The sequence below is a fragment of the Pagrus major genome, chromosome 22 (assembly GCF_040436345.1).
Source record: "Pagrus major chromosome 22, Pma_NU_1.0".
Lineage (NCBI taxonomy): Eukaryota > Metazoa > Chordata > Actinopteri > Spariformes > Sparidae > Pagrus > Pagrus major.
In genome coordinates, this window is record NC_133236.1 from 19,953,251 (window position 1) to 19,979,178 (window position 25,928).

Genomic DNA, 25,928 nt, shown 5'->3' on the forward strand with positions numbered 1-25,928 from the left:
GGCTAATGTGTGTTGAAAAAGGGCTAATGTGTGTTATCGTGATATATTTTTGAAAACATTTTGGGGCGACAAATGAACAATAAACAGTACTGTGGCTCATCATTATTTTGTTAACAGTAGTGCAATTTCAAATGAATGGTATAGTCCATCACGTTTGTGATATGCCACCCTTTATGAAATTAATTAACTCATATGTGAATTTGCAAAAAAATAAAGTGCACTTGTTAATCTTCAAACTGTTGCTTCAGAGACATGCGCATACACTGACTACTCAAATAATACACGGGAACATTTATCCTCAGGGGGTTCAGGACAGCTGAGGAAAAAAAGCTATTAAAGCTTCCATCAAAAGCGTCACACTGTATGAAACGTGCAGTTCACATTCAAAGAACAGACAGTTGTGTTCGGTTTCAGAGCTATTCACTGGAGCTCATAACAATGATTGGGAGCAAACAGGGAGAACTGACAAAATGAAATAAAAAGGACAGACACAAAATGAAACTCAAGGGTGAAGGAAGGGAGAGGTGGTCAAAGAGCAGTGAGGTCAGGAGTGTGATGCACACAGCAGGGCAGAGTGGGCGATGGCCCTTCTGCAAAATGACCCATACCACCCTCAGGGGGCTGCTGACACTGAGCCGGGTGCATTGCCCAGAACAATAAAAAGATTTTCAACAGGACTAGTGAAATAGGCAGGGGCAGTAAGAAAATAAGGACGTAACTCTACAATTTGCAGGCGTTTGTATCAACGTGGCACTGAAAAACATGCTAGACATACAGTATACTGAGAGCTGAAGGCCAAACAAACAAACAGAGGCCAGCTCGAGTTGGTAGAATCGTGTGTGTGTGTGGGTGTGTCTGTTTGTTACTTTCTCTGGCTTACAGCATCCATCCATGATTTATTTTGTATATATTATGTAGCCTATACAGTACATTTTAATGCGTGGAAATGTGATACGGATCTCCACCACCCTCGTCCCTATCAGGATCAACAGTAATCTCTTTGGTGATCCTAATTAGCAAATGCTAACATGCTAAATTAAATGTCCCATATTGTAAAGAGTGAGCTACCTTTTTTTGTCTTTTTCTATTTTAAATGTTACATAAATGCAGTGGAAGTATTAAAATGCTCAATCCATGGAGAAATGTACACAGTCCGTATTCAGAAACTGTGCCTTCAAATGAGCCGTCAGGACTTCTGTATGGTTGTGATGTCACAACTATACATTTGCCGCCCTCAGCAATGGCTGTGTTTACAAAAACACTAGCAGAGCTGATAGTGAAACACACTGGGCGGTGCCTGCTCAGGCCTGTCAGAATTGACCAATCAGAGCAAACTGGGCTTTTTGGGAGGGGGGCCTTAAAGAGACAGGCACTTAAACAAAGAGTTTAGACAGAGGGTGAATAGAGGTGCTGCAGCAATGGACAATAACAGAAAAATAACATGTTTTTTGAGAATTAAAAGGGGACACATTATGAAAAACTCACTTTTTTAGTACTTGAGCATGTAAATATTGTTAGAAGTCATCATCCAATCCCATGTAAGAATGTCAAGACCCAGTGGATTAACTTTTTATTGTCTTCTCAAGCTCAAGGATGTGTGAATTTTATTACAGACTACATTATTGACCATAGTCAGTAACTGTACAAGCTCAATATCTGATTGCACTGGCTGTCTATGACCAGACTTCAAACTTCATAACCGAGCAGTACAACAGCTCAGACATTACTGTCTTAATTTAAATGATTGTAAAAGCCCTATACACTGTGGGCAACTGTTTTAAAATGTGTGCATTAACTGTAATATCAAGTGTGAGAGAGCCTTGGGTTCATCACCTTTCATAAATGAGCAGGTCGTCCTCAGACGGAAACTCAGCCAGGTTGAGTCCGTATGGCTCCTTAACTGACTGCTGTTGCTGGATCTCCTGAAGAGATAAGAAGAGAAAAGGTGTGATGCAACAGGGGCATGTGACTGACACAGAAAAAACACAAAAACATTACAACACTAGTACTTCAAAATGATTGCCGAGATAAAAGAAAAGAGATAGAAGGTAAAGCTGCTTGCAAACAGCCAGCTCCTCCAAACAGAAGACAGAGAAGCTGCAACTCAAAATATTAAAATCAAACAGACGAGGTCATCCGGTTCAGCTGCTTCACCACAACTGATTCCTTAATTAGGATGGCCAGAGGAGTGTAATCTAAGCAACTATGAATGTAATTTGATTGTTGGTGTCTGATGAGGTGGTTTCATGTTCAGGGACAGTGCCCTCCTGGGGTTCTTGCACACAGTGTCCAAAGTTTGTAGAGGCATAATAATCATACTTAACAAGAGATCGTCAGTTTAAGAAGGTCAGACCGGTTCAAGCTGTCCCCAGAAGGCTTGATATAAAAAGACCATGTAATCACAACTTTTTTCAGTCGAAAATGAAATAAATGGCCGCAAAAACAAGTTGGAGGATAAAGAATTTGGGCCATTGATTCAGAGGGTGTGCTCTGGTAAGAACAACACGTGAAAAGAAACAAATTATTGCACAATATATGAAACAACTGTCTAATGAGATTAATATGACTTAATAACCTAAAAATAACAAAATTAAACAGAACAATCATTACTCAACGCTATGACAACAGCAGGATAAAAAAGAAAAACTATTACCAAGGTTATTTCCTCATTAGGACAATCTCTGATGTCTGTTTAAGTTTTTCAGTTTCTTAGCAATTAAGCCACATTAAGCCAAATTTATGAAGATCAATACACAACAAAATAGCATTTCTTTTTAATGAAGGTTGGCCAAGACGATCACCAAACCAGCACTGATATGAAGTACTTCTGTCAGCTAATAAGCCTTCCCATTGAGCACAAGCCTGATGATCAAATAACAGAGACACTACTCACTAGTCAGAGGCAAATTACTTCCCTGTTAGATAGAGACGATGAGGCTACAGTCGGCACGTGCGCACCAAAACCAGACGAGTGAAAGGTGTGAAAACGTTGTCAGGACTCATTGATCTCTGTGTTCACACGCTGCTGATGAGGGTGGGAATTTCATGTAAACAACATGAATCCATTTGCCTTGTGTCGTGGTGCAATATTGCGGGGATGGTGTTAAAATTGTGTAAAAGAGTGTTCTCTTGGCAGACATCGGACCATTTCACAACAGAAAGTACGCATGATCTGAATATCTGTAACACACATGCACTGGTAAAAAAAAGTATGAAAGACTGATCTTCTATGGTTTATGTCATTTTTTTTTATGAAATACAGATATACAGTGCCAAAATTTATTTGAAAAAACATTCATATACCAAATATGAAAAATGAAATGAAACACTGTCTTAACAAGGATGGTGATAATGTTGTTTTATATATTTGGCATATGTGGTATATATGGTGATTTATAAGTCACATGAAATCACACCCATCTTCGAAAATTTTGCCACGATGACACACACACACACACACACAAGGTGAAAACAATACCGGCCAAAGTTGTTGCAGCTGGTAAACAATAGCTAGGCTACTACAGGCGACCAGGTTTGCTGTCCGAAGTAAACATTAGCAAAGGAAATCACAATACAACTAACTTAACAAGTTATTATTACTGCTGATATACTGCAGTCCTGAGTGTGGTTTGTCCAAGTTGTTGCTCGATTGTTGTGGGTAGTTATAATAAATGTTAAACACGGTACACTTTAATTGCTTCCAAATGTATAAAAACTGGAATGAAATATGAGATGTATTACTGTTGACTGTCATAGTTTTTTTAAAGTGATATGCGAGTGACAATTCTATTACTGGTTGGTTATCATCTCAAAATTTAGCTGGAATCTCTTTTGTCTTGCAGAACATATAATAATAATAATAATAATAATAACAACAAATTCAGACCCTTCAGCAAACAGCTCATACCTGTAGACCCTAACGAGTATTCCAATTAGGATTTAACTTGTCCTGCAAAAACTCATCATAAAAATTATTTCTTGAACAGATTACGAATCTTTCTATAAATCTATTGAGGGTAACTTGTTATGTAACAGGAGTGGCCGCGAAGCAGTCGGCGTTGAATTGTTCTCTTCGACTGTTTTCTGACAATGCAGCAATATTCTAAACGTAATGCATTAAACTTTCACTGTATTTGTATTGATCTGAGCTGCAGGGAGGGGAGAACGGATGAGGGTGTTCCAGGACCGTGTCCAAGAAACAGCAGCTGTGAACACACACACACACACACACACACACACACACACACACACACACACACACACACACACACACACACACACACACACTACAGATACAATCACAAAAACACACAGAGCCATGCACAAACACAGCTCCTGCAGCATACACATTCATGTATACCATGCTTGCTTATAACACACACACCCACACACAATGCAAATCTATCCATGTTCATGCGGGCACACGTACGCCCATATTGGGGGGAATATGAAATGAGCATGTGTAATTACATGGCAAACGCCATAATGATCTGATGTTTAAATATTTCAACAGTTTTGTGTCGCGCTGGCACCCCGGCAATCCATTCTCAGGGACAGGCTCGGAGGCAGCGACACGAGACGCATGAGAGAGAGTGTGTGCTCCCGACACGTGAGCGAGCTGTCCAGCCCGAAATATTCATGACCAGCTCATTGCTCAAGGCCCCGAGAAGACAGAGAAAACGTACGGAAAAATACATCATAAATCAGCGGGGGATAGAGACGGATGGAGAAGGAGGGAAACCTCCGCCTCTAACTTTGAGGATCAAAAATGGTCCGATTGGAATTTCTCCTGTAGAGATGCTCAGTTGACTCTTTTGATGCAGACAAAATAATGGTAAAGACAATTGTGCAACATCTCCACTATCCATCTACGTATGTGGCGACTGGCAGCTGACACCAACCACATATTGGCTGATGCAACATGCAGTTGTGCACAAAGATGGGAATAGAGAAAAAGCTGCCTTTTAAACCTACTGTTTCTTTGCCATACCAAAACAACACTTGTTTGATTTATAACTACTATAACATAATATACTTTATATATCGTATGTATATTTTCTACAAAATAATTTCTTTGTTTTTTTCAGTTAAAGGTCCAGTGTGAAGGATGCAGTGGCATCAAGTGATGAGGCTACAGATTGCAACCAACTGAACACCCCTCGTCTCGCTCTAGAGCCAGTGTTTTTATTTTGTCCGTTCTGGGCTCCTGTAGAAACATGGCACTGCAACATGAGAGACCCTGGAGATGAGGACCCGCTCCTCTGTAGATATAAAAGGCTCATTCTAAGGCAACTAAAACACAACAATTCAAAGTTTCGTGTGATTATGCATTAATGAAAACATAATATTCATGCATGAATATCATTTTCCAATTAAACCCATAGATCCCCCTAAATCCTACACACTTGTCCTTTAAAGGAGGACTACTACTCTCTCTCCACTCTCATGTCTGTCTGTTAAATATAAAGCTGTAGCTAGGGAGATGGTTAGCTTAGCATAGCATAAAGACTGGAAGCAGGTATTTTGTCACTACGAGAAATATTACCAGCACATAATACCCTGTAAAACACAATTTGTTAGATTTCTGTTTCTGTGCAGTTTAAACAAATGAGAAATAAAGTGTTACATAGTAACAGGTTGATTTTTAAACCTGTAGACAGAGCCAGTCTTTATGCTAAGCTAATTGCCTCCTGACTGGAGTATCACTATTCTCAACTAGCACTCTTCTCAAGTACTTAAATATAACATGTTAACAAGAAACACAGGCAGCTTCAGGAGAACTATATATATCAAAACAAACAAAAAAAATCAAAAACTATCCAGTCAAAGACTAAGTAGACAGGAAAATCATGGACCGTTAATGTCTAAATTTCACGACAACACCTCCAATAATTGCTGAGACATTGCACTAAAAACCACATACGTCAACTTCATGGTGGCACTAAATATAAATAACAAGTGAGGAAGAAATACAACTCTTCTCACATGAGCTTCGTGGTTGTAGAGTCACCAGCCAACGAAGCACTTTGGACTATGGCCACAGTGATTTTTTGGGAAATGACAAACGTGTTTCTGAAAGACAGTGAATCAAACATTATGTATGTATATAAGGATAGCAGTCACCTCACTCCTGCTGATGTCATGATGGCTTTTAAAATGCCTGTAACCATAGTAATATTATGGCACTGCGATCAACAATTTTGTAAATCCTCAGGGTGTCATGAAAGATACCTCTAATAAACTGAGATATTTAGGAGGACGTCATTTCCTGGTGCCTTTGACTCATCCTGTTGACACGCTGACCCACTACCAGCACGGATTTATGTGCTTGTTATACGTGTTTTAGTACAGAATCTGGGTCAATGGATGTGTGTGGGGGGGGAAACGTGCGAACAGTCCACTTGGGGCGTGAAATAGATACCGATATAGTGATGACGCATTCTGGGAATTAGTCACGGCCATTCTGCACTCTATATCTATTGTGTATATATACCATGTGTACATAACAGCATGTGGTGAACTTTATGGTGAGAGAGCACAGTTATGAAGGCAGCAGTAAGAGCTGATATTTACTTTAGCTGTGGGTGGGTAATGAGTTTGAGACGTTTTTCCCTACTTCATTGAATGAAGAATACACTGATACTGAATGAGAATCACTGAGCCCTAGCAACCCACATGAAGGCCGGGTGGGTCAACGTCCAACAAGTGGCCCTGATGACTCTGAAACTCAGAGCTCACATGTGTCCTTAACGACTCTGTAAGGACACTCCCACACAGAGTTTAAAAGCCTGCAACTCCCCTCCAGTTAGTTAGAACTGAAGAAGCCTCTTGGATGAGAGGTGAAACATCTTCAAGAAACTGAAACAAGTCCAGTTGCCTACCATACAGCACCTGGAATTACCATGACCTGGATGATTGAGAACCTTCATCAACAAGTAATAAACACTGATATTGTCAAAGCAGACTCAGACCTTCACATTAACCTTTGCAAAACACAAAGAGGAGACTAAATGAGACCTTAAAACTGAAGGCAAGACACCTGTCGGTGACCACATATCACCCGATTTCCTAAAAGCAGACCAAATCCCACTGCACATGTCCTACATACACTCCTTTATTATACCTGGGCCTTAGAGGAGGAAGCCATATAAGAACAGGATCACTGTGCTACATTTCCCATGAAAGCAACACAAAGAGTAAGGGAGGCTGGCTATAGCAAGAATGTTTCCTGTACAGATGACAGTAGAAATATTAAATTTAAATTGGTGCTTCATGGCCAGAGAAAATGGGTAGAGAAAGAGGGTGAGAGAGTTGGCGTATACTCCTCCGTCTGACGCAAATAGACAACAGAACTAATTTCTTCTGGAGTTCTCCAGAGAGGTGGAGAAGAAAATACAATCAGGATGACATATTCAAATTGGAATGGAGAATGCTTTTGAGGCACAATCAGGTGGCATCAACGCATCTTGAACTGCGTTGACATTTCCCTGAGCTCCTGAGGGGAGATTACACATCCTTGACTCATTAGAGAATCTCATCTGATAGGCTGCTTTATTTCCTCCAGTGACAAAAAATATATTGTTGTGTTTGTTTTTTGTTTTTCAATCCCTCCTTGAAGTGTTTCTTATTGTATACATCTTATGTTTGCAGCTTAAAAGCATTTCCTCAAATCTGTCTTTGAAATTGTCAATCTTTCTCCAGACATTCATCGGTAGATTCTTTCTGTTTTCATACCTCCTGTGTGCGAGTGCTCTCGCCAGACTCTGTCAGCAGTTTGATCGGCGTAGAGCGTTGAGACACGGAGCCATCGTCGTCCCGGTCCTCCTCTGAGTCGTCCTCTGACGTGCTGCTGATGGCTTCCTCGCTTGGCGGAGGAGGTGCGCTGGCTGCAGTCTTCCTCTGGAGCAGTGTCTCCTCCTTACTGCTCTTGTTGCTGCCAATACCCACAGACAGCCACAAAGATTAGCATGTGCACAAACAGAACTATGCACAATGACATGTAAGCTGGCAAGCAATTTGCTGTAAGTTTTAAGAATATCTGTATCTCTATGTTACTGAGACTTCGGATCATTTCAAACTTAGTGAAGCTGATGGTGAGTGTTTCAAGAAACTAAACTGCCCAGCACATCAGCAATAACATAAGGTACTTCCACAGCTCCTCCTTAAAGAAAACAGACCAATATCTGAAACAAACTTTCTTTTCCCCATAAATCAGAAAGAGCTCAAACCCATCATCCTTCTACAGAAGATGCCCAAAGTGCCTTTCCCTTCATTTTGCAACTAGAATACTTTACACTACTGCCAACAAAAAGCCTGGGTGAGTCATGAATGTTGTTACAAAATGGTTTTGAGATCATTCAAAATTATTCATTACCAGTCCAAACTCCTTCCTCTCCCACGTGTTCCAATTCTGCAAGTACAAAAGTTGTTGCGAAACGGACTAGATTTTAATGTGTTTATGGGTTTTTATGCGTCTATATGCACAAAACTGGAAGATTACTGGCCGATACATTGTTGTCAGATGTTTTTAACTCTTGATATCAATGTTGGTATTGGCGTCAAAAATCTAGGTCTTGTCTCACAAAATACCCCTTATCCCATTTATGTAATTGAGAACATCTTTTCAAAATTGGGTTATCTGGTGATCGTGAAGAGAGCTCAGTAGTCATATGTTTTGGTTTGTGACATAATGGCATGGTCTAAGCAGAAAAGATAGGGTTTCTTTACAGTCTCAATAGCCTCAATCGAGACAATGAGAAGAGTCACGATGGATTGCTTAAACTCTTGCTAATGATGACTCCTGGGTGTCTACCTTTTGAGTTATACCAGGCGTAACTAACAGAGAGGGAACCTGAAAGAACTACAATTTTCTAAAGGCCAGGGAGAGCCTGTTGATACCACAAAAGTAGCATAAGGTGAAGGACAAGGAGCTTTGGATTTCTCTGCTCACAATGGCCACCTGACCAAGACAGGTGTCCAAGAAGATGGATGAATAGATGTACGGAATTGAAAGTGGTGATCTCGTGTGCGCCTGTATGTGTGCACACGTGATGTGTCAAGGTTCAGAGCCAGTAAGTCAGATCAGCCATAACTGCCATGCACTTTACGTTTCAACGGACAAACAGAAAAATACAATGACAAATGCAACCTTGGTGCCATGCTACATCAAAGATTCATCTTACTCCGTCCCAGCCACCCCCTGTCAAACACCATTTCAGACAGTGCAAAACGGTAATCCTAAATTTATGAAAAAATGTCAGGTTTTTTACCGATTAAAGGAAACTGATTAAAAGAAAAACAGTACAGTACATTAGACTGTAGAAGTGTGCATACTGTGCTGCATTCATGTGGAGACAATTGTGAGCCACTGGCACATGAGGCTTCTAACCTCATGTGGGCTTCTAGTATGTGTGTGCAGGGGTAATAAATCTAAAAAATAAATGTATCCATGCACACACACAGACAGCTGTGTGCTGAACAAAGACAGAGCCTTGTTTTTGGTTACCTGAGAACACAGTGTCAGATGGAGCTGTGTTTATGAGGGCACGGTGACATGGGGTTTATTACATACAAGAAACCAAAAACAAAACAAAACAAAAAAAATCATCAACCAAAACATCACAGGTGTGGACATGTACATAGCTTAAAATGCACTCACGCTAACACTGATTTTCCCGTTTCCTCTGGCTTGCGAACCGTGAACGGGCTTGGATCCACTCCGACTGTCTTGGGCATAAATTCCCTTTATGAACACAAATCAGAATGAATCCCATTAGCCGACAGCCCGCAGCACCATCACAATAATTGCTAATGAGTATTTAGCACATTATCTAACATCATAATTTCTCATCAAAAAAAATCTTCGACAACTTGGCAATCTCAAAACAAACATTTCACCAATGTTTAAGCAGTAACTTTGACACTTCAACACAGCAAAACATGTGCCTGCACAGTCCGATTACTCTTTTTTAGTAAGCTTTTGTGTAAAGGTTTTTGTATGTATATTACATGATTGAATGAATGTGTATTCACCTTGCAGAGTTGGTCATGGCGATGCAGAATGTGTCATCAAAGGAGGTAATTTCATAAGGTCTGAAGAATTCTGTGTAGATGTCAATACTCTCATCAAAGCGGTTTACTCTCTTCACTTTGACCTTCTTCATGGTTTCCTCACAGGGGACTGCATCCACACAGGAGCGCACAAAATGAAGCCACAAGCAAACACAGAGAAAAAACAAGACATTAATCTGCATACTTAAAGAATAAGTAAGGTGATATTTTGTCAAATCCCATACTTATGTCAACACGTCCCATGAGAAAACCCAAACCAACCAAGAATGTGACTATGTATTCCCTGTGGAGCTGAAGCCTGATATGGCTAATTCTGCTGTGCTGGAGGCCTCAATGGTTGTACAAAGCAAATAAAAACACACCAGTGAGTCAATACATTGCACTGAGTGGCATATGTTTTTAATATGATGAACATTGGCACAATCAATTTAGTTAATATCACTTACATATTCTGCTGCCAAAAGTACTTCCTAACAACCCTAATCAGCCGAATTATTGTCAAAAATTGGGACTTTTTTTATTTTGTATATTTGGCCCCTGTTTGAATAATGGCAGTGTTGTTTAGGAATTTGTTTCGCCTTTCTAAAAAAAAGTCTATACTGGTGTCAATTTTTTAAACTTGCTAGGCTCTAAAGATGGTTATCTAAAACTTCTGTCTAGATTGAAATATCTCAACAGATGTCAAATGTGCACCATACCAAATACCCATCCAGTGCTAGGGTACAGGTGTATGTGGCGCTGCTGGGAAATACTGGAAGCATTTCCAACACGGGTTTTGGTATCGGAACAACAGACAGGCTGAGAAAGTTGGAAAGCATTGACAGATGGACAAACTGTTGGTTTGTGTTTTTCATGGGATTTGTTGACAATAAAAATATTGCCAGTGTTTCCTTTTAAATACTGGCAATGGAAAATCTACACAAACAAGATAATTCCTATGGCTACTAAATGTACTTATGTTTAACCTTAATTGAACATTTTCATAAAATATAGATCAAGGCCTTCATCTGTAGTAAACACTACATACAGTATTATGGATATGGCAGATATTATTACAGATATCATATTTTGAAGACATACCTTCATCATAGGCAACAGGAAGGTAGGACAAGACTCCGTCTGACCACCACAGAGTGTAGCTGGAGACAGACAATATACATAAATGCGTTAAAACCCTCCAGAAAGAAGAAGTTGTGTTTTTTGCAGTCTGCACTGTCTCTCCTCGGACTTAACATAACCTAGATATGAAAATTGACTGCGCTAGACCACCTACTGTACAACTCCTGAATACACCCTGAAGCCTTTTATTTAATATGACCAATCTGAGTGAATGCACTGATTATGTTTTAGTATGTGATGTGCTACTTAGGTGCGTTTGAGAGCAAAAGCGCAATGTGTGGCTGCCAAATTGAATTCAGTTCCTGCCTTTCTAATTTCTTGGAATAATGGCTGACCTACCTTGGCCCATTGTGGCGACATAAACTTGTGGCATGTAGCAGATAAGTGTGTCTACTTTTACGTAAGGCTGAAGACAATGTAGAGCAAACAACTTGCATACTAGTGCGCTACCACACAAATGCACACAAGTAACAAGGAGAGAACTGCTGTGGATTATAATGAAATACCCAATTCAGTGCATGAATCAAAAGTAAGGACATAACAAATCAAACATACTGGACAGGAAACAGCTACAGAAACAGACTAAAAACACATATACTGAATGGCATACATATATAACACAAACATGCTGTTTATTAGCACCATAGATGAATACTGCTTTTACAGCAGATAGATAAATATTTTGGAGAAAAGAGAGAGAAAATGTTTTTGTTAATCCAATTATCAGGAGTCTGTAAATATAACAAGGCTGAATAGTACGAGTTGCCAGGTTTTGGCACTCAGCTGCAGAAGAACCCTCTTACCTGTAGTACTATTAATGCATCTAGATTGATTTGGTGTGAGTTCGCGAGTTTTGGAGACAGGAGACATTGGCCTCAGAGATGTCTGTCTTCTCGCGATTGCAATGGAACTAGATGGCACTCTGCTTGTAGAGCTCAAATCGCCAAAAAAGTACTTGTACTACAAAAAGCAATGTGTCTTTCAAGAAAAATCATGACCCAGTTACTCAAGACAATCCGCAGAACTATTTTCTTGCAACCAAACTATGCCATATCACCGCTCAGAAGGAGCATTGGAGGAAAAATATGTATTTTTGATTTTGGGGTGAACAGTCCCTTTAAGTGTGTTGAGCTCTCGGGCCATTGTATGAACCCTATTTGGATACAGTGGCTGCAGTAATTTGGACAATATATCAGGCTGTGGTGATGAGAGATGGAAACCTCAAGACTGCCCCGCACATCAACCAAAGCTCTTTGATCTACGTCCAGATAAAGAGGAGGCTTGATCGCAGTTAATTGGAATGACCAAAAACATAATCAAATATAACTTGACCCACATGCTTATGTGAACAACCTCACCGCTCATAGCAAACTTATTAAACCCAAGCTTTTAAAAAAGAAACAGCAGTGCAGGTGAGTGACTTCCCACTGAAAAGGAATTGTGTGTTTGTTTTCATGTCTGACCTGTGTGTACACAGTGCGCTTATGTAAGTATGTTCTTATTTAGATTTCTACTTACAGTATAAAAATACACCAATCGTTTTTTGTGTTAAGTGAACAAATATGTGTGTGTTTACCTGCGTCTGTCCTGGAGGAGGGCCATGGTGTTTCTCTGATGCAGGTAGAAGTCAGTGGGCAGCTCCCACAGGTGCGGCTTAGCCTCTGATGGCTGGTAGACTTGGAGAAATAGATTTATGGCATCCTGTCTGTCAGCATCTGGAGAAGCAAGATGAACACAGTAATTAGAAGAAAAAAAACATGGTACAGGGAAAATATACAAGAGAGAAAGGCTAAAAATAAGTAACATCTTGTATAAACTGGATTTTTTATATTATAAATCGTACGCTTTTGTATTTTGTAGTTTTAGATTTTTGTGTTCTAATAGAAGAAACATTTCATGATAAAAATAATTATGAAGTAAATGTTGATTGCGCGATGGACTGGCGATCCAGTCAGGCTGGCAGCCCGGCACCATTTCCATTAGCCTTCATGTCTCTGTCTTAGAATTAATGAATAAATAAAGTCAGGTTTGTCCTGTATTGTTGGTAGTTACTACTCTGGGAAAAATGGAAAAGATCCTGTTGTTTTTGCAACATCGGCATCAACAATAATACCACTTGGAAATGCTACAATACGTGCTACATTCACTCAGTCTAATGACTGACATGCAGGGTGCCGACTTGCTCATCAGGAGCGATACAACACTCATTAAGTAAACCCACAGTATTTCTATGCCATTTACACATCCACTCGCACACCCATCAAACAGCTATAGGGAGCAATCTGTGGTTAAGTATCTTGCCCAAGAGCACTTCTACATGCAGCCAGAGTCGAGGATCAAACCCCTCCTGAGCCACAGACTCTCACACGGCTCAGGCAATATTCTGCTGTCTTCAGTAACCAAATGTTTTTCAGCTACAGATTTATCAGCCTGCAATTCTGCCACTGATAACAAATGTACTTAATTGCCTATCAAACCACACTTCTTCATCATATGAACTCAAAAGTTTAGTGTCCTTCAAGACACACTTCACCAGACATTTTAAGAAGAAAAGAGTAGAGGCTGCAAAAGTGCCAATTAATTAATAATAGGTTACCATGTGTCCTCTTCACATGAACAGGAAACTCGCCAGTAAAAGCCCTCTGTACCACCACACCACATCATTGGCTGGGGAGCTAGTTAAGATAATCTCTGTGTGTGAGTGTTTGTGTGTTCAGCATGTGGCACGTGTTTCTCATGTTGCCATTTAATCCATCCCCCAACTGTGAAGCCCCGTGCATGCTGCTCCAACGCCCACGTTAGATAATTAGTAACTAAATCAGCTTCTATGAAAGCCTGCTAGCAAGCCTTTTCTCTAGGTAATTTTCAGAGTGGGATTCATTAAATGGATCATGAGATAAGCATTATGGCTGATCTGTTAACATTATATACACGTGCAACAGAAGTAATTGACAAAAAGCCTTGTGTGTACTACTGTGTGACTGAAATGCAGACAGTAAAAATCTGTCAACAGGTCTGTTCATCTTAAGCAGACTTCCCTCCCTTTCAGTGGTCTCATCAAAACAAACACAAAAGAGTGCAAAGAATATGGCAGTGTGTATTATATGTGTGTGTGTCTAAAACATACGTGTGAGCCAGAGAGAAGATGTCAGAGTGTGTGGCAGAGATGAGAAAAGCAATCACTGTGAACTGAAGGATGGTTGGTGATGTATATGTTCCGATAAACGTCAGAAAACTGCATCTCCAAAGAGCTCATCAATATGATTAATTAGTGAGACAAACAAGCAAGCAAAAAAAAAAAAAATACAACCCTACAACAACTTTCTTTGATTTGTGAAAAAGCCATAAGGGTGCAGGAATTTCGCAAAAAGAAAACCCAAAAAACAATGTACAGATGTGTACAAAAGTAATCCCTCTATCACCATTTCTTATTGTTAGTGTCGTGTAGACCCTAGCCAATGACTAAATGCAGGATCAGAGGTTGGAATTCTATATATAAAGACATTGCTCTCCTCGGCTCTCAGTCTGTCACAAGCAGCTTCAGGTCTGTGTGTCTGTTTGACTGAGGGCGGGCTGAGATACACACACAGGCAGAGCAAAGAGGCAAACAGCATGAATGGGTGCGCCTTGGCTGCATTCACACAAAATCAGGAGGGTTGTGCAGAGGTGTTACCGTGTCAATTTGGGCTTTTGAACGCAACCGTCATGAAACAACCAGAAAGTAACGTTTAATTTCTCTGATTTACTCTTTTGTTCTTGCTAACAGCACTCTCTCCCTAGTTGGCTTAACAACTGCTGCTCTCTCTTTCTCTCTCTGTGTTGTTGTTGAGAAGGGGAGGAGAGACCAACTTTGAATGGTGTTCTTATAAACAGCAACCAACATATCCTGCATAATATACCTTTTATACCATTTAATGTTTACTGTGTCAGGATAGCCAATGAGCGAGCTATGACTGACAGTCTTGGCCAGTGAACAGCGCGGAGGCTGGCCTTATACTGGGTGTACGCGCATGTCTGGTAATGTAATAGAGTACATTGTTGTAAATAATTCTAAGTGCTGTATCGTAGGCAACTGGACTTGTGTCAGTTAGCATCCCAGGCCCACCTAGCCCTAGCAACCCACATGAAGGCCGGTTAAGTCAACGACCCACAAGTGGCCCTAACGACTCTGAAACTCAGAGCTCACGTGTCCTTAATGACTCTGTAAGGACACTCCCACACAGAGTGTAAAAGCCTTCAAACTCCCCTCCAGTTAGTTAGAACTGAAGAAGCCTCTTTTTTTACCAAATACCTTGACATCAATATTGCGACACTATTGTAGGGATGACAGTTGGCCAAATAATATCAACAAAATAAGATTTTTGAAAAATTACATCACTTTACCGTAATGCAACCTTGAACACCAGGAAAAAACAACACAAATGCCAATTCACCATATTCTGTAACAAAATCCCAAAGATAATACTTAATCTCATATCACAATAATGATAAAATATTGATATATTGCTCAGTCCATAATGCATATCAAGAACAAAACTAAAGTTGCTCAGATTTGAATTTTTAGGTGATATCCTCTTAAGTGGATATTAACAAGCCAATACAAGCCCTGATTTAGAACGTTTCAATTTAGTAACAGCAATTTCACCGAGGGGAAGTGGCTGAAGAGGTGTGGATGGCTACCTTGTCTAGTAGGACATAGAAAAGTAATAATGGGTAAATGTACAAAAAATTGTTGTATCCTGGTAAAAGGACAGTTGACAGCAGACACCAGCTTTTTTTGGTCTTTGCAGATTTATATTCTACTTTGTTGCCTTGCAGAGAGTTGAGAAGCAACACTGGGCAGCAGTCATCTTGGAAAACAGCTTCAAATCATAATACCTGATATAGGTCATGGCATTATTGAGTGTGCAGTTCAAGGAATATTGAGTGCTTGTGTGTATGACAGTCTCTGTGTGCGCACTGCATTATATGAGCCTCTCTCACTTGACATTTCAGTATGAATAAACAATCAGCTTCTTCCCGTCTCTGCTCTGCAACTGACCAACGATCCCATTTTTCAGAATTAAGTGAAAGAGTCAAAAGTGAAGAGACGGATGAGGTTGACTTTGTAGGTCAAGTAGTGCAGCTCTATTACTCCGGACTTAACAATCAGAACACATCCTTCCTTTTCATTTCTGGGTTTACAAATGAAACCCTTTGATGTGGAACAGTCACTAGTGTGCTGTGAAAACACTTGTGTACACCCATGCACATTTTCATTCGTACACTGTTTCTAACTATAAACTAGGGTGTCATTTATAATTATTAGATATCCGAATTGCAGGCATAACAAAGCAATTTCATCGTGCACTGACTGGCAATTAGAAACTGGTTGCAAATTGGAAGAGAGAGGAAAACATCACTTCGGCTGATTTAAACATTGCTCCAGATAGCAATATCTGAGAACAAGTGGCTTCAAAATATCCCTTTTCTCAGCTGTTGTCAATAAATTCGAGTGTTTCTACAAAACATTGCAAATGTCAGAGAAATTGCCTCGAACGCGATGTTTACTGGCATCTTCAGTCCTCTGGGAGCTATGCTGGATGTGTGATTTGCTGTACATGCTATATCGCACTAGATAAATAGGGATAAATAAAATGTCTGTGGTGTGACTATTTCTCAGCTTTAGGACAGATATTTACTTGCTTACACAACAAGTCAAGTGAAATTGAAATGATGTAATGGTATTAAGTTACATCAGCTCCATGGGCATGTGCTGACTGCAGAGTAGGGTCACACTATTCAGTTGACAAAATGTTTTCTTTAAGTTTGTTTCATTCAAGCAGATTCCATATGCTGAGAAAATACTCTATACTCTTTATTGATCTATATCAGGGCTGCCAAAAGTGGGTCCTGTGGACCAAAGTTTGCGGTCATAAGGTTCATATTGGCCCACCAGATATTTCTAGCAAAAAACACAATATTTATAAAAGACAATGAATAATATTTATGCTGTTATGCTATTTTGTGTGAGGTAAAAATGCCCTTTAAACATGTAGGATCCCTAATAATCACTTATTTTCTATAATCTTAGCATGGTGTGTGACATGCGGGGAAACTCTGAATAGAAAGTCAGTCAATTAATAGAACTTTGAGGAAAATTCAAATCCCAGTACCATTTTGCATCCTAACAATACAATACAGTACAATACAATACAATGTATATTTGCTTTTCAGTTGGCCCTCAAAGGAAAAAATGTTTGGGTACCCCTTATCTGTATATTGCCTGAATGTACTACATGTTTGTTATCTACATTAAGTGTATGCAAAGGCTGCATCAGATGTTATTTAATATTTATGGATGGATATCTGGATCACATGAATGGAAAAATGAGGGGGGTATCAAAAAGAGACCTGCATTCGTCATTGTAACGCACCTGAGAAAGCATTGCTGTAGTAGCGCGACAGTGTCTGCATGATGTCTTTGGAGTGTTGTGTCCAGGGAGCGATCTTGCGGTAGGTCTTGACCCTGTGGACCAGCTGGGAGCCTCCGTACTGCAGCGACAAAGTGTCTCCGTGGTCCTCATACAGCTCCTCAAACAACCTGGGCCCCACACAGACACAGACACACACACACACACACACACAGACACACACACACACAGACACACACACACACAGACACACACACACACACACACACACAGACACACACACACACACACACACACACACACACACACACACACACACACACACACACACACACACACACACACACACACACATTAACACACAAGTGAAATATGGTTTTGATGCTAATCTTGGCTGTTGGTTTTTCATTTTGGTGAGCTGGGGTTTTGGGGACTGAAATAGCAATTTGGTGATAAGGACATAATCAGACATGGAACAAACAAGCACGCACGCACGCGCACACACACACACACACATACACACACACACTTTGGCGGTGTGTGACTGCAGTATGTATTTCTTCATCTTTTGTAGGACTACAGAGAGGCGTTTATCACACATACAGCTGTGTTTCCAGAGTCAGGTTCAGTTCAGTTCAGTTCAGTTCATTACACACTAGAACGGTAATTTTTTTTGTTACCATTGTCAAAGTTGTGGATGAAGAACCACTCAATTTCGTACCATTTTTTGGGTTACCATTACTGTTGTGGTACCTAGCATGCTACGCTAAAATCTGCAGACCACTGATTGGCTCATCGTAGCAACCACAGTTGTGTTGTTGTCTAGGCTCTGATGGATTTCTGTAACTGTCCTGTTTTTATCCGCAGCTTTCTTTATTGCTGCCTGCAGCCTTATCTTAAAGAAAAGCTTGTCTCCTTGTTGTAATAAACAACCGCAAACCAAGAGGCAAGTAGACAAAATGTGTGGCTAAGCGAGTGCCTGGGAGAAAAGTGATGGTGAATACAAGCAAATGTTTTTGTTCTTGCATATCATTGTATATATATATCTACATGTCAATCTGCCACTAAATGTACAGTATAGGTTACAGTGTGTGAGTAAATAAAACTAGCAGTTTCACAAGGCCAAAAAAAAAAAAGTCTTTTCCCAATGGCTGGACATACAGAAAGTATTTTGGTGGCTTCTTGTCTATTAACAAAGCACTGAAAATGTCTTATTTAGTGGTATTAATGTAAAGTTATACATGAAATAAAATTCCAGTTAAAGTGTCCCATGAGTATAGAGCAGTTGAAACATGCTTGTTCTCCTTGATGCTCTCCTTTTTTTTTTAATGGTGGCAAAATGTATGATAAAATAAGGAGCTTTACCTCACACAGTCAGTATCAAACTGGAGTTTGGGCTTGTCAATCATTCCCAGCGCATAAAGCTGATAGGCCAGCGCACACTTCCCCACCATGAACTGAGCGGTGTTGGTCCGATCTAGACAGTCCACACAGTTGGTCCGCAACACACCAGTCTACAATACCAAAAAGACTCGTGAAACTTAATGAAACTACATTAAAGGCAATTAGTGGAATCACAGCATGAACAGCAAATGTGTCTCTATGTGTTTACCTTATGTCTAGTAAAGAGCTCATATCATTCCAACAAGAATGTTTACAGGGGATCAAGGTTTCCATAACAAATCATTAAATCTGTTAATGATTATGCAACTGAATGTGCTGAACTAGTTTTGCAGCTGTAATGATAAATGATGATGATCATTTATCGGGGGCTGTGTCCTTGGCCTAGAACCTAGTAGCATTATATCCTCTATGACTCTATTGATAAAAAGTCTTAGCATGTTTACACTATTGAGTTGTTTTTTTTTCCTGTTTTCAATGTACAAAAACTGCAAATGAGTCACTTATTTGGCAAAAATATGTAATACCTTCAGAAAATACTGAATCGTGACACAAAAGTTATTGCAAATACCTGCACCCGTCCACTGGCTGTGATGTGTCCACCTATATCTCCCCACCTGGGGAAAAAAATAAAATAATATTTAATTCAACTGAAAGAAAAGAATAGTGCATTAGTCTATTCTGCTCTTCTGCATGTGTAGTCAGTCACATTTTCCTGCTAGAAGAGGCATGATTACTTTAATATTCACCATTTCAAAATTGAGCATAATAGGCTTGATACAAACATACAGTGCAGACATCTGAACCCACTGACCCCTATAAGAAATATAAGTACATTAACCCCATCATAAAAACATACCTTACACATTTTAGTTTGTTTTATAGGAATATTCACTTTTTTCTTAGACCTTTAAGGTAGAGTATCCTTGTGTTGTCAGGTGTTCATGTAAGTACAAAAACATACACAACATGAAGGCAATGTAGATACATACAAGAAATCATTGCATATGTAAAGATAGATAATGAAAATTTTGACATTTTGGGAACTATGCTGATTGGCTTTCTGGTCAAGAGCTAGATGAAGTTGATGCCACAGTCATTTCTGTACTGTAAATGCAAAGCTAGAACTAGTGGCTGGGTCACTTAACTTAGCACAATTAAACTGGATTAAACTAACAAGATATAACATGTTGATCAGTGAACTTCTGGTAGGTTCTGGTAGTCAGATTTTGTAACTTTTTCATGCTAGCTGTTTTCCCCCTTTGTCTTTATGCTAAGCTAAGCTAATTAGCAACTGGCTGTGCTGTTTAATTACTTCCTGTTTTATTTTGTAAGTTCCCTCCTCATGTGTCTTTGTGTTTCTCTTCCTGTCTTTGTCCTTTTCCGACCATTTTTTCCCTGTTCACCTGTGTTCCATTTGTTAATTAGTCCCTGTGTATCTAAGCCTGTGTTTTCCCTTATTCTTTGTTAGTTGGTCTGTTTCATCCTGCGTCTCCTGCGTTCCTGTGTCTGTTCCACGTTCCTCATGTTCTCCTTCTTTAGACTTCGGACTTTTATTCATCCCACATTGGGGAAATTCACTTGTGAAAGTAGCAGGTAGACAGACATACAATAAGTACACGAGCAGGTAGACAGACATACAATAAGTACAAGGGACATTAAACAAGTAGACTTAAAAATACTAAAAAGGATTTAAATAAAAGAAAATATAAATATAAATATGTAAAAAAAAAAAAAAAATTGTATTATTGCACAGGATAATTGCACAAGATGGCGTAGGTAGAAGTGGTAAGTAGTGCAAGATAAATAGGTGCTTATGGTGCTACATTAAGGGTTTCGGTTCCTGATTTGTTCCCCACTAATTCTTTAACCACATTCTTTAAAATAAAAGCATGAGGAATTTCAGGTTTCAGATTTTAGCAAATTTAAAGCAGATAGCAAGCACGGCCTGCTTCTGGCACTGGGCTTCTGTCTTTATTACTTCTTTGGCCATTCAATTCAACACTTTCACTCTCATTCATCACTTTCTTTTTAAAGTGCTCTACAAAAAAACAGCAATAGGCAAAGTGAGAATAACTCTGAGGAAAAAACGCCTCTAAATTGTTCAGAGGAAGCACCCTGAAGACAAATACAATAGTTGTTGAGGGGTGGGTTTTAATACAAAGCGTATCTCATTGCACTGTGAACTCAGAGACCTGACTGAGACCAATTAGCAATTGTAGTTATAGTATTGTGTGTGTGTGTGTTTGAAAAAACGTGTTTCTGAATGTGTCGAGGTGGACAAACGGGAACAAAAAGTAGTATTTTAAAGAAATCTCCCTGATCAGCTTCATTATTCACAATCAAATTTAGGTATGCAGTGGAGAATACAGGTGCTGTAATTGCATAAGTGCATCTACATAAAAGCTTATGAGGGAATTGGTTGTGTGTATATGAGAGCACATGTGCATGAGCGTACAGTGAGAGTGTATTACAAAGAACGTTGGATAGCATTAATGCAAAGTGAGGGTAATAAATACTGGCCACGGTGTGGTTGTTAGGTTATGTAAGAGAATGGTAATGTTGGATGAAAGAGATTAAGACGTGCGGACAATGGAAGAGGCATGCGTTAAGTACATGGACGGCAATCTACTCAGCTCGTTAGCAGAAAAACTCTCCGCGACACAACTGCAATCTGGCATAATTTCCATTAAGAATTCATATCTGGAGGGTTTCAAAATCAAGCAGTGTCGATAAATATATGATTCTGAATATGTATGAATAGAAAAATGGATAATACAGGCTCCCTTAGATAATGATATGCAACACCAGATGCAGGACAGTTAGTGGTGTGGTCTCGCACATGGTTCCTTTGTCATACAGTTTTTCTCATACCACTGAGGCATAATCTGCTACCGTCTCTCAAGTATCCAAGGTTGCCAAGAGCAGCTTCTGAATAAGCTCCATTTAAGTTCAAGGTTGGCTTCATATGGAAGTGAAATGCAAGGATTTGAGTGTTTATTTCCACACGAAACCAAAGCGAACAAAACTTGAAATCTTGTCCACAAGAGCATATCAGCGTCATCTGTTTTAAAGTCCCCCTCCAGTCCAAATTATGTTTTTCTTCTTGTTCCTACAGTTGAATGTTTGAGCTTCACTGTGTACACGATGTACAGAGTTTGACACTACAAGGCTATTTTCACGTTCATTGCTCAAAGTGCTCATTTTCCCTGAGCTAATTGAAAATGTGTATTGAATATTAGTTTGGAAGCCAATCCTAATCCAATATTCAGATTCAGTTGAAGCCTGAAGTGCACACACACTGAGAATGGACTTTACAGTAAATTAGGAGACATCTTGTATCCAACAGTTAAACTTGTGAAATTAAAAAATATTTACAAATTCCTATATTCTGGATTTCATTACGAGGAAGAAGAAATAGTACATATTAATACGTATGTGGAGGGGACCATTAAGAGAAACAGAGTAACAGGCACTGTGTAGGACAAGAAAAGGCTCACCTGTCATCCGGTCTGAGTGTATGACAGAAGAAGTCGGAGCGATTAATGAAGAAGCCTGTTCGCTTAACCACATTCTCTGCTATCATACTCAAACGGTCCAGGACGTTGCACAACTTACTGAGAGAAAATAAAAATAAGAAGATCATATTAACATTTTGCTCAATTGAGCAGCCAAATTGTGTGCATGTCCGTAGCTGAGTTATAGTGCTGAGTTACAATACCATTGGTTTCTGTAATATTCTTATTTACTGTAAATGTTTTTCAAGCCATTAGCAAATTCTGAGGGTAGTTGTCGTGACAGGGCTTTCACACAAAAAGCACAAGAGAGACATTTTAAAGAACTAGGCCATTATTTACAATGGATAGAGGAGCTGAGCCCTTTTGGGTGGCTGCAAACAGTTTGTCAGTGCTGACCCCATACACACTGACAAACAGAAATTGTTCGAAAAAAACATTATTATGCAGTTCTGATGCCTAAAATTACATAACTCATATCAGAGAGGATAAGAATGCCAAATTGGACACTTAATATTGTAATCATTTATATTTAGATGTAGCCCCCTAGCATGCTAGTTTGCCACTGTGCTGCTCTGTATTCTTCACACTAGCGAGTCCAAAATCACCAAAGTAAATTTTTTTTTTTTTTTTAGTGGATGGATCTCTAAACATATAATATCCAAGAAAACTAAAAGATATCATCTGCCGTTGTACTATAAAAGTTGCATTAGGTTTAATTATGGCAAAAATGTTTACATTTCCAAGATTTCACACCTGCTGGCTAAGTGTTACTAAATAATGGCATTTTCTTCTTTCCAAGTGAGTTTGATTATATGATGAGAAAAGTATGAACTGACTAAGCTGAATTTTAAGCATATCGAAGCTCATTTCATTGGCAAAGTTATTGTCACAACCTCTTGGTGTAGCGAGCCATGTCCCAGGCGATGTAGTCGATGCTGTTTTCTGGAGGGAGGAACTGATTCAGGTTGGTCACAGCTGGGTAGAGCTCTTCGCTCAGAATCTTCTCGTGTTTCCTTTTTTCCCGTTTCTGTAGCACAACAGAGAGACATTCGCAATCACGTGCTTTATGACTCTTACCAAAAACCTTAGATTTAAAAGTGTTAATGCACAGAACATTTTTAATAAAATCACAGCGGCTTGAAAGGTCCCAGAAGGACACCAGCACATATAGTCAAACATGTGAAAGTTCTTTGTTGATGCATTCAAAGAGATCCATTCAGGTCTGGTCTTTCTCTTCTGAGTGACCTCAGAGAAAATAGAGCTGCAAGAATCAATCTAAAGGATTCAAGCAGAGGTGCACATATGTAGTGGAGAGTGCGGAAATGAGAACAGATGCTGCTGATAAATGGGGAATATATGATAAGAGGTGTAGGTCTGTGGGAGATTTGTGCAAATTGAATCTTATGATGCAAAGCGTGGAATTAAGGGCTCGAAATACGGTTAAAAGTGTAAATCAGTGCAAGCTTGAGAACACAGTGCTGTATGACTATGGTGACAATGGTGCTTTATTTCATTCATTCATTGACGCTGTTATTTTAAACTGCTATTAATTTAAAGAAATTATCTGATGTGGGAAATTAAGCAAGCGAACGAGGAGTGACAATAAGATGCATGTGTGTATTTTGTTGATTTTTTAGTAAAAAAAAAAAAAAAAAATGGTTTACTTGTAGCTAACGTCTGTTTGTACAAGTATTTTGCCCAGAGTGCTTGTGATTTTCGAATTAGAGTGGCATGGATTAATCAATTAGTTGTCAAATACTTAATTAATCGCCGACTATTTTGATAAACCATTAATTGGTTTGAGTAATTTAAAAAAAAAAAAAAAAAAATCAACATTTTTCAACATTTTCTGACAATTTATCGACCAAACAACTAATTGATCTTGGGGAGTACTACTGTATGTGACACAAAAGAAGTATAAATCCTTTTGTGGCTCCAGAGGAAGCTGCAGGTAATCTGAAAATTTGCCTCCACTGATGTCACTCAGTGGCTAAGCTGCATTGTGGGTAAAACACCAGGTTTTGAAAATCAGTCCACTGGTCTGTATTGCACTCTGATAAAACTTTTGGACTCATTATGGACAGTTTAAAAACAAATGATCAAAATATGACAGAACCAGAGATTTCACCTCTTTTATTCCATGCATTTTTCTTCCTTTTCAAAACCTGGCGCCTACATTAATTATATGCAGGTTAGCATTGATCACATGCAGCTTCATCTGGAGCCACAGATTGGAGTGAACAATTAGTGGAGTTACCCTTTAATTGTTAGTCGCAGCAAGAGTTTGAATGAAACAAGACCAGGATGAATAAGGGCACATACAACTTATACTAGAACACTGTTAGCAAGCTGATTTTTTATGCAATTACTTAATGATCCCAGACATCAATAAGTCAATCAATCTAGGATTTCCACCAAGTATATAAGTATAAGTAGTTTGCATCATGACATCCATTTCCAAAGCTTGATTGCTGTTGTAGTTGTTTTTATTACTTTTGATGTCCAGATATTTAATCATTTGAGGTAAAAAAAAATAAAATAAAATAATAAAACTTTTCTTTCCTTCTTTTTCTGTTGATAAAATGTCATGCTCACTCTCAGTCTTCCTCTTTGACCTGTAGTCGCACTGCCCATTCAATTATTTCCCCATTAAGTTATTTCTCAAGTATCTGTGCCTTTTGACTGATCACCCTGGGTGATAATGGGCTTGGATCATTTAGCAGCTCACATCTCCATCCACACATCCAGCTGTGGCGAAGCAGCACACAGTGGCCAGACAAATTACTGATCCATTTCCTCTCCCATTCAAGCAGGGTGTGTCATGCAGTCTGGCAGATGCACACACAAACATACACACACACACACGCACGCACACACTTTCTAGGTACTGATGAGAGACTAGAAATACACTTCACACATCACACGTGCCTTCAGAAGCTTAAATCAGCATATAAATGCCGCAGTAATAATAATAATAATAATAATAATAACAACAATAATTGTCGTAGGTGTTCAAGGATGCAGTCTTGGATCATGAACGATAACATGAGTCCAAACAGTCACACGTGCACATGTACAAACAGGAGGGGTGGGCTGAACACCGTAATTATTTTAATGTATAGTTCTGCCGAGGCACATGTCAGATCTGTATTCCTCTTCCTTCTGTGTGTGTTTTGGTTCTATATTGGGTGTTAGTTGCTGCCATTTTGGACAGAGACTTTAATCATAACAGATCCTCCAGCATAAATTAAAATGAATAAAATAAATATTGAGAAAAAAAAAATCAACGTGAGGAGAGTGAAAGTTATCTCCTGCAGTCAAAACAAATGGACCCTAATTAAGTTGGCTGGCTGGAAAAGGGATTCACATGCTCGGCCATGTGCACTCTTACTCTTCCTCATACGCG

At 39.3% G+C, this 25,928-nt stretch overlaps 1 protein-coding gene across 1 annotated transcript in view; it reads right to left on the reverse strand.

Annotated features, from left to right (window-relative positions):
- Nucleotides 1-25,928, reverse strand: part of fig4a (FIG4 phosphoinositide 5-phosphatase a) — a 51,148-nt gene that overhangs the window by 7,001 nt on the left and 18,219 nt on the right. The window contains exons 12-22 of the mRNA XM_073493171.1: nt 23,416-23,549; nt 22,505-22,621; nt 19,576-19,621; nt 18,969-19,117; nt 17,607-17,773; nt 12,767-12,905; nt 11,152-11,210; nt 10,033-10,180; nt 9,659-9,742; nt 7,735-7,933; nt 1,834-1,922 (exon numbers count right to left, since the gene is read on the reverse strand). Of these exons, the coding sequence (XP_073349272.1) occupies nt 1,834-1,922; nt 7,735-7,933; nt 9,659-9,742; nt 10,033-10,180; nt 11,152-11,210; nt 12,767-12,905; nt 17,607-17,773; nt 18,969-19,117; nt 19,576-19,621; nt 22,505-22,621; nt 23,416-23,549 (1,331 nt within the window). The remainder of the gene's footprint in view (nt 1-1,833; nt 1,923-7,734; nt 7,934-9,658; nt 9,743-10,032; nt 10,181-11,151; nt 11,211-12,766; nt 12,906-17,606; nt 17,774-18,968; nt 19,118-19,575; nt 19,622-22,504; nt 22,622-23,415; nt 23,550-25,928) is intronic.